This window comes from Rhinoderma darwinii, chromosome 4 (genome assembly GCF_050947455.1).
Source record: "Rhinoderma darwinii isolate aRhiDar2 chromosome 4, aRhiDar2.hap1, whole genome shotgun sequence".
NCBI lineage: Eukaryota > Metazoa > Chordata > Amphibia > Anura > Rhinodermatidae > Rhinoderma > Rhinoderma darwinii.
This window is the reverse complement of record NC_134690.1, coordinates 260,039,886-260,053,811: the sequence shown is the minus strand read 5'-3', so window position 1 is coordinate 260,053,811 and position 13,926 is coordinate 260,039,886. Positions and strand designations below refer to the sequence as shown.

At 45.3% G+C, this 13,926-nt stretch overlaps 1 protein-coding gene across 1 annotated transcript; it reads right to left on the bottom strand.

Annotated features, from left to right (window-relative positions):
- Positions 1–11,459: 11,459 nt before the first annotated feature.
- Positions 11,460–13,313, bottom strand: LOC142760521 (uncharacterized). Its single transcript, XM_075863719.1, has 4 exons — positions 13,117–13,313; positions 12,317–12,681; positions 11,856–11,985; positions 11,460–11,513 (listed from the first exon to the last, which is right to left on the bottom strand). Exons 1-4 carry the CDS (start codon positions 13,219–13,221, stop codon positions 11,460–11,462), a joined length of 654 nt encoding a protein of 217 aa, XP_075719834.1. The 5' UTR covers positions 13,222–13,313.
- Positions 13,314–13,926: the final 613 nt, after the last annotated feature.

Genomic DNA, 13,926 nt, shown 5'->3' with positions numbered 1-13,926 from the left:
CGGGAGGCCTGTGTCGGCATATACGGGAGCCCTGTGTCGGCATATACGGGAGCCCTGTGTCGGCATATACGGGAGGCCTGTGCCATCATACGGGAGGCCTGTGGCATCATATCATGGAGGCATATCAGGGAGGCCTGTGGCATTATATACGGGAGGCCTGTGGCATCATATCATGGAGGCATATCATGGAGGCCTGTGGCATCATATACGGGAGGCCTGTGGCATCATATCAGGGAGGCCTGTGGCATCATATCAGGGAGGCCTGTGGCTATCATATAGGGGAGGCCTGTGGCAGCATATCATGGAGGCCTGTGGCAGCAAATGCAGTGTGTCATCATTTCCAGTGTGGCAGCATTTACACTGTGGCAGCATTTACAGTGTGGCAGCATTTACAGTGTGGCAGCATTTACAGTGTGGCAGCATTTCTAGTGTGGCAGCATTTACAGTGTGGCAGCATTTCCAGTGTGGCAGCATTTACATTGTGGCAGCATTTCTAGTGTGGCAGCATTTACAGTGTGGCAGCATTTACAGTGTGGCAGCATTTACAGTGTGGCAGCATTTACGGTCTGGCAGCATTTACGTTCTGGCAGCATTTACGTTGTGGCAGCATTTACAGTTACATAGTTACATAGTTACATAGTTAGTACGGCTGAAAAAAGACACATGTCCATCAAGTTCAACCAAGGGAAGGGAAAAGGGAAGGAAAAATTTCTACACATAGGAGCTAATATTTTTTTGTTCTAGGAAATTATCTAACCCTTTTTTAAAGCCATCTACTGTCCCTGCTGTGACCAGCTCCTGCGGTAGGCTATTCCATAAATTCACAGTTCTCACTGTAAAGAAGCCTTGTCGCCTCTGCAGCTTGAACCTTTTTTTCTCCAGACGGAGGGAGTGCCCCCTTGTTTTTTGAGGGGGTTTTACAAGGAACAGGATTTCACCATATTTTTTGTATGTGCCATTAATATATTTATATAAGTTAATCATGTCCCCCCTTAGTCTTCTTTTTTCAAGGCTAAATAGGTTTAATTCTTTCAATCTTTCCTCATAACTTAAATTCTCCATGCCCCTTATTAGCTTCGTTGCTCTTCTTTGTATTTTTTCCAACTCCAGGGCATCCTTTCTATGAACTGGAGCCCAGAACTGAACTGCATATTCTAGATGAGGCCTCACTAATGCTTTGTAAAGTGGCATTATTACATCCCTGTCCCGCGAGTCCATGCCTCTTTTAATACACGACAATATCCTGCTGGCCTTTGAAGCAGCTGATTGACACTGCATGCTGTTATTGAGTTTATGATTTACAAGTACACCCAGATCCTTCTCAACAAGTGAATCCGCCAGTGTAGCGCCCCCTAGGACATATGATGCATGCAGGTTGTTGGTACCAAGATGCATAACTTTACATTTATCTACATTAAACTTCATTTGCCAAGTGGACGCCCAAACACTTAGTTTGTTTAAATCTGCCTGTAATTCATGAACATCTTCCATAGTCTGAACTATATTACATAGCTTGGTGTCATCTGCAAAAATAGAAATAGTGCTATTAATCCCTTCCTCTATATCATTAATAAATAAGTTGAATAATAGTGGTCCCAGCACTGAACCCTGGGGTACACCACTTATAACCGGGGACCATTCAGAGAAGGAATCATTGACCACAACCCTCTGGATACGGTCCTTGAGCCAATTCTCAATCCAATTACAAACTATATTTTCTAAACCTATAGTCCTTAATTTACCCATTAGGCGTCTATGGGGGACAGTGTGGCAGCATTTACAGTGTGGCAGCATTTACAGTGTGGCAGCATTTACGGTGTGGCAGCATTTACGGTGTGGCAGCATTTACGGTGTGGCAGCATTTACAGTGTGGCAGCATTTACAGTGTGGCAGCATTTACAGTGTGGCAGCATTTCTAGTGTGGCAGCATTTACGGTGTGGCAGCATTTACGGTGTGGCAGCATTTACAGTGTGGCAGCATTTACAGTGTGGCAGCATTTACAGTGTGGCAGCTTATACGGTGTGGCATCATACCATTGGAGGCCTATGGCATCATACCAAGGGAGGCCTGTGCCAGCATTTACATTGTGGCAGCATTTACGTTGTGGCAGCATTTACGTTGTGGCAGCGTATACGTTGTGGCAGCATATACGTTGTGGCAGCTTATACGTTGTGGCAGCTTATACGTTGTGGCAGCGTATACGTTGTGTCAGCGTATACGCTGTGTCAGCTTATACGTTGTGGCAGCGTATACGTTGTGTCAGCGTATACGTTGTGGCAGCGTATACGTCGTGGCAGCGTATCCGGTGTGGCAGCGTATCCGGTGTGGCAGCGTATCCGGTGTGGCAGCGTATACGTTGTGTCAGCGTATCCGGTGTGGCAGCGTATCCGGTGTGGCAGCGTATCCGGTGTGGCAGCGTATACGTTGTGGCAGCGTATCCGGTGTGGCAGCGTATCCGGTGTGGCAGCGTATACGTTGTGGCAGCGTATCCGTTGTGGCAGCGTATCCGGTGTGGCAGCGTATCCGGTGTGGCAGCGTATACGTTGTGGCAGCTTATACGTTGTGGCAGCGTATACGTTGTGGCAGCGTATACGTTGTGGCAGCGTATACCTTGTGGCAGCGTATACGTTGTGACAGCGTATCCAGTGTGGCAGCGTATACGGTGTGGCATCATACCATTGGAGGCCTGTGTCATCATACCAAGGGAGGGCTGTGGCAGCATTTACAGTGTGGCAGCATTTACGGTGTGGCAGCATTTACGGTGTGGCAGCATTTACAGTGTGGCAGCATTTACAGTGTGGCAGCATTTCTAGTGTGGCAGCATTTACAGTGTGGCAGCATTTCTAGTGTGGCAGCATTTACGGTGTGGCAGCATTTACGGTGTGGCAGCATTTACAGTGTGGCAGCATTTACAGTGTGGCAGCATTTACAGTGTGGCAGCTTATACGGTGTGGCATCATACCATTGGAGGCCTATGGCATCATACTAAGGGAGGCCTGTGCCAGCATTTACATTGTGGCAGCATTTACGTTGTGGCAGCATTTACGTTGTGGCAGCGTATACGTTGTGGCAGCATATACGTTGTGGCAGCTTATACGTTGTGGCAGCGTATACGTTGTGTCAGCGTATACGTTGTGTCAGCTTATACGTTGTGGCAGCGTATACGTTGTGTCAGCGTATACGTTGTGGCAGCGTATACGTTGTGGCAGCGTATCCGGTGTGGCAGCGTATCCGGTGTGGCAGCGTATCCGGTGTGGCAGCGTATACGTTGTGTCAGCGTATCCGGTGTGGCAGCGTATCCGGTGTGGCAGCGTATCCGGTGTGGCAGCGTATACGTTGTGGCAGCGTATCCGTTGTGGCAGCGTATCCGGTGTGGCAGCGTATCCGGTGTGGCAGCGTATACGTTGTGGCAGCGTATCCGTTGTGGCAGCGTATCCGGTGTGGCAGCGTATCCGGTGTGGCAGCGTATACGTTGTGGCAGCTTATACGTTGTGGCAGCTTATACGTTGTGGCAGCTTATACGTTGTGGCAGCGTATACGTTGTGTCAGCGTATCCGGTGTGGCAGCGTATCCGGTGTGGCAGCGTATCCGGTGTGGCAGCGTATACGTTGTGGCAGCGTATCCGTTGTGGCAGCGTATCCGGTGTGGCAGCGTATCCGGTGTGGCAGCGTATACGTTGTGGCAGCGTATCCGTTGTGGCAGCGTATCCGGTGTGGCAGCGTATCCGGTGTGGCAGCGTATACGTTGTGGCAGCTTATACGTTGTGGCAGCGTATACGTTGTGGCAGCGTATACCTTGTGGCAGCGTATACGTTGTGACAGCGTATCCGGTGTGGCAGCGTATACGGTGTGGCATCATACCATTGGAGGCCTGTGTCATCATACCAAGGGAGGGCTGTGGCAGCATTTACAGTGTGGCAGCATTTACAGTGTGGCAGCATTTACAGTGTGGCAGCATTTACGGTGTGGCAGCATTTACAGTGTGGCAGCATTTACGGTCTGGCAGCATTTACAGTGTGGCAGCATTTACAGTGTGGCAGCATTTACGGTGTGTCATCATACCAGCGGAGGCCTGTGTCATCATACCAGCGTAGGCCTGTGGCATCATACCAAGGGAGGCCTGTGGCAGCATTTACAGTGTGGCAGCATTTACAGTGTGGCAGCATTTACGGTGTGGCAGCATTTACATTGTGGCAGCATTTCTAGTGTGGCAGCATTTACAGTGTGGCAGCATTTACAGTGTGGCAGCATTTACGGTGTGGCAGCATTTACAGTGTGGCAGCATTTACAGTGTGGCAGCATTTACAGTGTGGCAGCTTATACGGTGTGGCATCATACCATTGGAGGCCTGTGTCATCATACCAAGGGAGGGCTGTGGCAGCATTTACAGTGTGCCAGCATTTACAGTGTGGCAGCATTTACAGTGTGTCAGCATTTACAGTGTGGCAGCATTTACGGAGTGGCAGCATTTACAGTGTGGCAGCATTTACAGTGTGGCAGCTTATACGGTGTGGCATCATACCATTGGAGGCCTATGGCATCATACCAAGGGAGGCCTGTGCCAGCATTTACATTGTGGCAGCATTTACGTTGTGGCAGCATTTACGTTGTGGCAGCATATACGTTGTGGCAGCATATACGTTGTGGCAGCTTATACGTTGTGGCCGCTTATACGTTGTGGCAGCGTATACGTTGTGTCAGCGTATACGTTGTGGCAGCGTATACGTAGTGGCAGCTTATACGTTGTGTCAGCGTATACGTTGTGTCAGCGTATACGTTGTGGCAGCGTATACGTTGTGGCAGCGTATACGTTGTGTCAGCGTATCCGGTGTGGCAGCGTATCCGGTGTGGCAGCGTATCCGGTGTGGCAGCGTATCCGTTGTGGCAGCGTATCCGTTGTGGCAGCGTATCCGGTGTGGCAGCGTATCCGGTGTTGCAGCGTATACGTTGTGGCAGCTTATACGTTGTGGCAGCGTATACGTTGTGGCAGCGTATACGTTGTGGCAGCGTATCCGGTGTGGCAGCGTATCCGGTGTGGCAGCGTATCCGGTGTGGCAGCGTATACGTTGTGGCAGCTTATACGTTGTGGCAGCGTATACGTTGTGGCAGTGTATACGTTGTGGCAGCGTATACCTTGTGGCAGCGTATACGTTGTGGCAGCGTATCCGGTGTGGCAGCGTATACGGTGTGGCATCATACCATTGGAGGCCTGTGTCATCATACCAAGGGAGGGCTGTGGCAGCATTTACAGTGTGGCAGCATTTACAGTGTGGCAGCATTTACAGTGTGGCAGCATTTACGGTCTGGCAGCATTTACAGTGTGGCAGCATTTACAGTGTGGCAGCATTTACAGTGTGGCAGCATTTACGGTGTGGCAGCATTTACAGTGTGGCAGCATTTACAGTGTGGCAGCATTTACGGTGTGTCATCATACCAGCGGAGGCCTGTGTCATCATACCAGCGTAGGCCTGTGGCATCATACCAAGGGAGGCCTGTGGCAGCATTTACAGTGTGGCAGCATTTACAGTGTGGCAGCATTTACGGTGTGGCAGCATTTACAGTGTGGCAGCATTTCTAGTGTGGCAGCATTCACAGTGTGGCAGCATTTACAGTGTGGCAGCATTTACGGTGTGGCAGCATTTACAGTGTGGCAGCATTTACAGTGTGGCAGCATTTACAGTGTGGCAGCTTATACGGTGTGGCATCATACCATTGGAGGCCTGTGTCATCATACCAAGGGAGGGCTGTGGCAGCATTTACAGTGTGCCAGCATTTACAGTGTGGCAGCATTTACAGTGTGGCAGCATTTACAGTGTGGCAGCATTTACGGAGTGGCAGCATTTACAGTGTGGCAGCATTTACAGTGTGGCAGCATTTACAGTGTGGCAGCTTATACGGTGTGGCATCATACCATTGGAGGCCTATGGCATCATACCAAGGGAGGCCTGTGCCATCATACGGGAGGCCTGTGGCATCATATCATGGAGGCATATCAGGGAGGCCTGTGGCATTATATACGGGAGGCCTGTGGCATCATATCATGGAGGCATATCATGGAGGCCTGTGGCATCATATACGGGAGGCCTGTGGCATCATATCAGGGAGGCCTGTGGCATCATATCAGGGAGGCCTGTGGCATCATATAGGGGAGGCCTGTGGCAGCATATCATGGAGGCCTGTGGCAGCAAATGCAGTGTGTCATCATTTCCAGTGTGGCAGCATTTACAGTGTGGCAGCATTCACAGTGTGGCAGCATTTCTAGTGTGGCAGCATTTACAGTGTGGCAGCATTTCCAGTGTGGCATCATTTACGGTGTGGCAGCATTTACGGTGTGGCAGCATTTACGGTGTGGCAGCATTTACAGTGTGGCAGCATTTACAGTGTGGCAGCATTTACGGTCTGGCAGCATTTACGGTCTGGCAGCATTTACGTTGTGGCAGCATTTACGTTGTGGCAGCATTTTTCGTTGTGGCAGCATTTACAGTGTGGCAGCATTTACAGTGTGGCAGCATTTACAGTATGGCAGCATTTACAGTGTGGCAGCATTTCTAGTGTGGCAGCATTTACGGTGTGGCAGCATTTACGGTGTGGCAGCATTTACGGTGTGGAAGCATTTACAGTGTGGCAGCATTTACAGTGTGGCAGCATTTACGGTGTGGCAGCATTTACGGTGTGGCAGCATTTACAGTCTGGCAGCATTTACAGTGTGGCAGCATTTACAGTGTGGCAGCATTTACGTTGTGGCAGCATTTACGTTGTGGCAGCATTTACGGTGTGGCAGCATTTACGGTGTGGCAGCATTTACGGTGTGGCAGCATTTACGGTGTGGCAGCATTTACGGTATGGCAGCATTTACAGTGTGGCAGCATTTACGGTGTGGCAGCATTTACGGTGTGGCAGCATTTACGGTGTGGCAGCTTATACGGTGTGGCAGCTTATACGGTGTGGCATCATACCATTGGAGGCCTATGGCATCATACCAAGGGAGGCCTGTGCCAGCATTTACGTTGTGGCAGCATTTACGTTGTGGCAGCATTTACGTAGTGGCAGCTTATACGTTGTGGCAGCGTATACGTTGTGTCAGCGTATACGTTGTGTCAGCGTATACGTTGTGGCAGCGTATCCGGTGTGGCAGCGTATCCGGTGTGGCAGCGTATACGTTGTGGCAGCGTATCCGTTGTGGCAGCGTATCCGGCGTGGCAGCGTATCCGGTGTGGCAGCGTATACCTTGTGGCAGCGTATCCGTTGTGGCAGCGTATCCGGTGTGGCAGCGTATCCGGTGTGGCAGCGTATACGTTGTGGCAGCTTATACGTTGTAGCAGCTTATACGTTGTGGCAGCGTATACGTTGTGGCAGCGTATCCGTTGTGGCAGCGTATCCGGTGTTGCAGCGTATAGTGTGTGTCACTTTTTGTACATCACTTTATCTAATCCCACCATGTGTGTGACTTTTTGTACAGCAGTTTACCAGGAGGAGAGGGAGCGCGCCAGTGAAAACACGACCGTGAGGAGTGTATTCGAGGAGCATAGATACTTTGAACAGGTGCGGCAGCAAGGGGACTACCCTAAAGTTACAATAATTGCTAATTATGGTCTTTTATATATATTATTGTAATTATTTTATTAGGAGGGAAAGCAACGCGATCAGATACAGACGACGACAGCAGCAACCGGAGCGGATTACCACCGTGGAGACGAACAGGCCATTCTGAGCAGCATAAGTAACGAATTATAGAAAGTAAGTAAGCCCGAACAAAGGGAGTTCATATAAACATACATGACACACAAGTTCACCAGATGAGCCAAACTATGCAGAGTGATCAGACAGGGATGTCATTCTTCCAAAGCGACCATGTTGCGCATAGTGCAACGCTTGAAGTTGATCAATCCATTGATACATTTTTTATTTTATTCTTCTTTAGGAAATATAACTTTGACATGCCGCATGATTGGCAGAAACGTTCTGTAATACAATGTGAAGGTACGGTGGGATTATGTGACAAAGCAAGGTGTTTTCACCTGCTGCTAAAGGTCCGGTCGGATGATGAGATGAGAAAAAAAAAGTTGTTTTCATCTGCTGATGAAGGTCCAGTTGGATGATGTGACAAAGCAAGGTGTTTTCACCTGCTGCTAAAGGCTTCGGTTGGATGATGAGATGAGAAAAAAAAAGGTGTTTTCATCTGCTGATGAAGGTCCAGAAACATGATGTGACGAAGCAAGGTGTTTTCACCTGCTGATAACTTCTTTGTGATTGTCGTTGACGTCTGTGTCTTTTCAATGTAAATGTCTTTTACTGTTTCGTCTTCCATTTTCTACTTTTATGTGTTGGTCCCTATCCGTCAATGTTGACTTTTTACCTGAACTATTTTTTTGTGACTATGGAACAAAAACTTTTTTTGTTCTGCATGTAAATTTTATATTTGTGTTTATGATGGAACACTTTTTCTGTGTTACTTTGGAAGCCAGTTATGGCTTCATCAATAAAAAAAAATTGGTTTATAAATGTTATTCTCTTTAATTCACTGTCTCTATTACATAAAAAATAAAAAATAAATTGGGTTGCTCACACAAAAAAGCTATCCTCAAACATTGACATGGTGAAACTGTCTGGCACTGAGATCATTGACGGTTTTACAATGATCGTGTAAAACTACACACTACTATTTTGTGCCTTGGTCAACCGTAAATTACCAGTGCCAAACAGTTACCTATAAACAATGTAACATGTTGAACACTCACTTCTCCACATGACAATCTGCCAGCCACCATAGGCCACATTTGTGTGATAACCAAGGGTGACTTCACACGCGGTGACCCAAGAACTTACACAAATTGGATGTTATGTCTCCGAAAACACGCTGTGGATTATATTATTTAATACAAACTCACGACTTTTAATCTTGCACTTAGAAAAGACAAACTCACAGATCTAAATTGGAATTGTAAGTATCGTAGTACACAAATATACCTCATTAGGGGTATCAACTCTCTTTATGTAATCCCTCGTTATTACCGTAAGGATCTTTTCTCATGCCATAATATTTACATTTACTTTTTTGATAGAAATGCCGTCGTGCATTGTCTCTGGTTGTGACAGTCGGTCTAATCGAGCTACTTACTCTCAAGGAGTGACCCTGCATGTTTTTTCAGGCAACATTGACAAGATTAAAGTTTGGCTCCAACAGGCCAGACAATCGTTGGACAATCTAGATGCACTCTCACAAAGAATTTTGGATGGAAAAAAACAAGATTTATTTAGACTATGTTCAAAACACTTTGCACAAGACTGTTATGTTTTCAAGTCTGAAAAGAAGATACGATGGCTGAAGGAAAGTGCAATTCCCACTATATTCCCTTATCAGGAAACAGAGTCTCCACCATCTAAACGGAAACGTACAGAACAGGAACACACTTATTCTTGTGCAACACAATGCATGCAATTACCTTTGGCTACTACATACACCAACAGCATTACATACGTTTCTACCGGTACCTCAATGCTAAACGATCCACCAACGGCAATGTCCAAAGTCATGGGAGTGAAACATGTAAAAATTGGTGTCAAGAGAAAATTTTTTGAAAGAAATGCAGCAACAAACACCCGACAGACGACATTGGCAACGAGAGCCACCAACACACCTTTCAAAAGCAAAAGAGATGCAACCACTCAATCACACATCTTCATACAGGATACAGGATGCCAGTTTCCAGAGGACGAACTTTCTTTTGAAAACCAATTAACAATGAAGTTGGATCATTTTTACCCATCAAAGTTCTCAACCCCCCGCTTACAAAGACAAACATCAAGCAAAGTCATATTGGAGGATCCAGAGGAAAGCTTTGTTTCTTCTACTGGCAGAAATGATCCAAGAGATCTGGACTACGAACCACCAGATTCTAGTCTGTCATTTGACAACGTGACAACCAATTTGTTTTCTGAACGAGCAGATGAAGACCTAGTAAAAGAGCGGAAATTTTTGGTTTTTGAATCCGCTTTAGATGTACTGGTTGCTCAGTGCGCGTGTTTCTGTGGCCACAAAATAGAAAACCCAGTCAAATTCCAGCAAGGTACCTATCTTTCACTACAAGGCAAATGTTCCAATGGACATGATTATTTTTGGGAAAGTCAACCCAAGTGTAATCGTATCCCGGTTGGGAATGTTCTTATTGCAGCTTCCATTTTATTTAATGGTGGCAACTATGCCAAGATGTCTGACATTTGTAAATCGATTGGGATGCAATTTATTTCACATTCCACTTACTTTCGTCACCAAAGAAAATTGTTATTTCCAGTCGTGGACATTCACTGGAAACAAGAAAAAATGGAACTTCATAAAGAAATCAAACAAACACCATTGTGTCTCCTTGGTGACGGACAATGTGATAGCCCTGGGCATAATGCAAAATATTGTGTGTACACAATGATGGATTACAAGAGCGACAAGATTGTTGACTTTGAAATCGTTCAGGTTACACAAACCACATCTTCTGTGGCTATGGAAAGTTTGGCCTTTCAAACCTGTCTTAACCGTGTTATTCAAGATGGGCTCAATGTGTATGTTCTTGCAACAGACCGTCATGTCTCCATACGTAAAAAAATACGTGAACAATACCCAGAGATTGGACATCAATTTGATATATGGCATTATGCAAAGTCCATTCGGAAGAAACTGAAGGCTGCAAGTAAAAAAAGAAGCTGTTCCCAAATTGTTGATTGGATCACGTCAATAACCAATCATTTTTGGTACTGCTGTAGTACTGCTTGCGGTAATGTGGATGTGCTGCGGGAAAAATGGCTCTCTGTACTTCAACATATTCGTAATGTACATGAATTCCCGGGGGACATTGTCACACAATGTGATCACAGATGTTTAGACATTGATGACGATCGCAAACACAATTGGATGTCAACAACATCAGCAGCCTATGAGGAGCTTGAAAAGATTGTAAAAGATAAACAATTATTGAAAGACTTGCCCCACTTGTCATCTTTCTGTCATACAGGAAAAATCGAGGTATTCCACAGCTTTATTCTAAAATACAGACCAAAAAGAATACATTTTGCTTTAGACGGAATGGAAGCACGGACAAAACTTGCTGTTTTGGCCCATAATCATAATACAAAACGGGAACAATCTAGAGTCCACCGACAGACCACAAAGTCGGATCTGCTTGGTAGCATGAGGTATAATGTAGTTTTCTCCAAACTAAGCAAAAAATGGACTGCAAAGAAAGAGTACGTACCAATGTCTTTCTCACACCTCTTTCCTATGTTTGTAAATGTGATCAAATTGACAAAACAAGAAATTGAACATAGTTGGCAAACACGGACATTGACCCTACCACCAAACATAGCCACAGAACCACGGCCGGATAAAGCATCAACTGTTCTAGCTCACAAGTCACGTTTTTAATGTACTGAACTATGTTGTGTTTGCCCTTCTACAAAAAAGCGTACAACTATTTACCACTATTTATATTGCCTGTCACTGGAAGAATTTGTAAGCAAACTATCTGTGGATATTGGATGTTGATTCAGGGATTTATTCTGATTGCCATATTTGGAGTCGGGAAGGAATTTCCCAAACACACAACTAATGAAGAACAAAACGTAAATAACCAGGGGTTTTTTGCCTTCCTCTGAATCAACACTAGCACTTTATATCCTGTATATTATTTTCTGTTATGTACAATACTTATCCTGTGTTAATATATTATAATAAATAAACATCAAAAGTTTTGATTTTCAACATTTTTTATTGAAAAATATAACATAGTAAAGTAATCAAACACATTTAAAAAATCTGCCATTTCCGAAGCATTATTGTCAGTGGCTAGCTTGAAACCAACATATACTTGATTTTCTTCTGGAATCATTGCTCTGACTTTCTGAACTGCACATGCTGGAATAGTACGCCTGTTTTTTCGTCCAAGGTAACCGTGAACCCACACGGTGAACATTCGGTATGCAACCTTCCGTAAGGACCTATACATGATAAAAAACTATTGTTAGGCAATCATATTTGCACACTATACAGACCACAATCTTATACTGTCACCCGTGACATGGTAATATTATTTACAATAATACATAACGGCTCACAAACGCTGGAGCGACACACATTCTTTGATTGCTGCGTGGAACAAGATCAAAATTTACTTCTAGTGTTACAGGGACCACATAAGATTTTGGGCAGACACATATTAGACACATGCATGCTGCTGAAAACAAACATAATAATATTTATTTGAGCAATAAGGTTAGGATCACAATAGCATCATTGAAACTTGACTGGAACACAAAATAATTTCCTTACCTGTTATTTAGTGGTGCTGGACGTGTTGGACCAAAACATCTATAGCTTTCACATAGGGTAAGTTGTTCCTTGTCCAGACATGTGGCCATAAAAGTATGATGCTCTGTAATGCACCTCATCGGCTCATCTTCCTCCATTAGGTTTAGCACATTACGTATATCTTTGCAACAGACGCATTCCTCTTCAGTCGGCAAATTCATGCAGTTCCCACACTGACACCACGATTCCACCGGTTTTACGGACGCTGAAGGAGTTTGTCTCGCACTTTGTTCTTCACGTTTTCTCATTGGCTGTTGTACAAGAATTCGATTTGGATCTTGATATTTGGGACACCTTGCTCGTAGTTCCTGCTCTAATATCGCTCTCTAAAAAAAAAAAAAAAAAAATTGGCACTATAAAATGGAATGTAAGTGAAGATTATCCCGATTGTGACAACAGTACAGAAATGAACAGATGGATATTGCCTTATTTATCATTGATTTTTGTAGTGGACATGTACATCTAGTAATTACATTTTTCATTCTAAAAATGTGACACCAAACATAGGTATATTCCATAGTGTGCGCTCCACTTACGTCAATGGTGAAGGTGAGTGAAAAGACAACAAAAATATATGAACCAATATTAGGAATGGAATGGAGGACCAAAAGTTGTCTGAACAATTTCACTTTCGTACCGGTTTGGTTTATATTCAAACAAGTATATGGTGGTGTGCTTGGCCCCCCACAAATGCAAGAGTCAGCGTGCTATCCCACAGCACAGTGAAGCATTTCACAGACATCAACTGCACAAAGTCTTACCTCCTGGGCTCTTTTTTCTTTCTCCTCTGGGGTAAATGTTGGTGGTATTCGTTTTGCTATTGGTTGATTGTCATCAATGGATTTCAGACTTCTCTTGTGCGCCATAACTGACAATTAGAAACAACAGTTGATACATATCTCTCCCAAGACGTCAAATAAAAAACAGTATACGCTGCCACATGCCTCCCTGCATATGCTGCCACACAACCTCCTTTGATATAATGCCACACTGCCTTACTTGGTATTATGCCACACAATATCCCTGTATATGATGCCACACAAGCTCATTTGATCTGATGACACACAATATCCCTGTAAATGTTGCCACACTAGAAATGTGGCCACACTAGAAATGTTGCCACACTGTAAATGCTGCCACACTAGAAATGTTGCCACACTGTAAATGCTGCCAGACCGTAAATGCTGCCACACTGTAAATGCTGCCACACTGTAAATGCTGCCACACTGTAAATGCTGCCACACTGTAAATGCTGCCACACCGTAAATGCTGCCACACTGTAAATGCTGCCACAGCCCTCCCTTGGTATGATGCCACAGGCCTCCGCTGGTATGATGACACAGGCCTCCGATGGTATGATGACACAGGCCTCCAATGGTATGATGCCACACCGTACATGCAGCCACACTGTAAATACTGCCACACCGTAAATGCTGCCACACCGTAAATGCTGCCACACCGTAAATGCTGCCACACCGTAAATGCTGCCACACCGTAAATGCTGCCACACCGTAAATGCTGCCACACTGTAAATGCTGCCACACCGTAAATGCTGCCACACTGTAAATGCT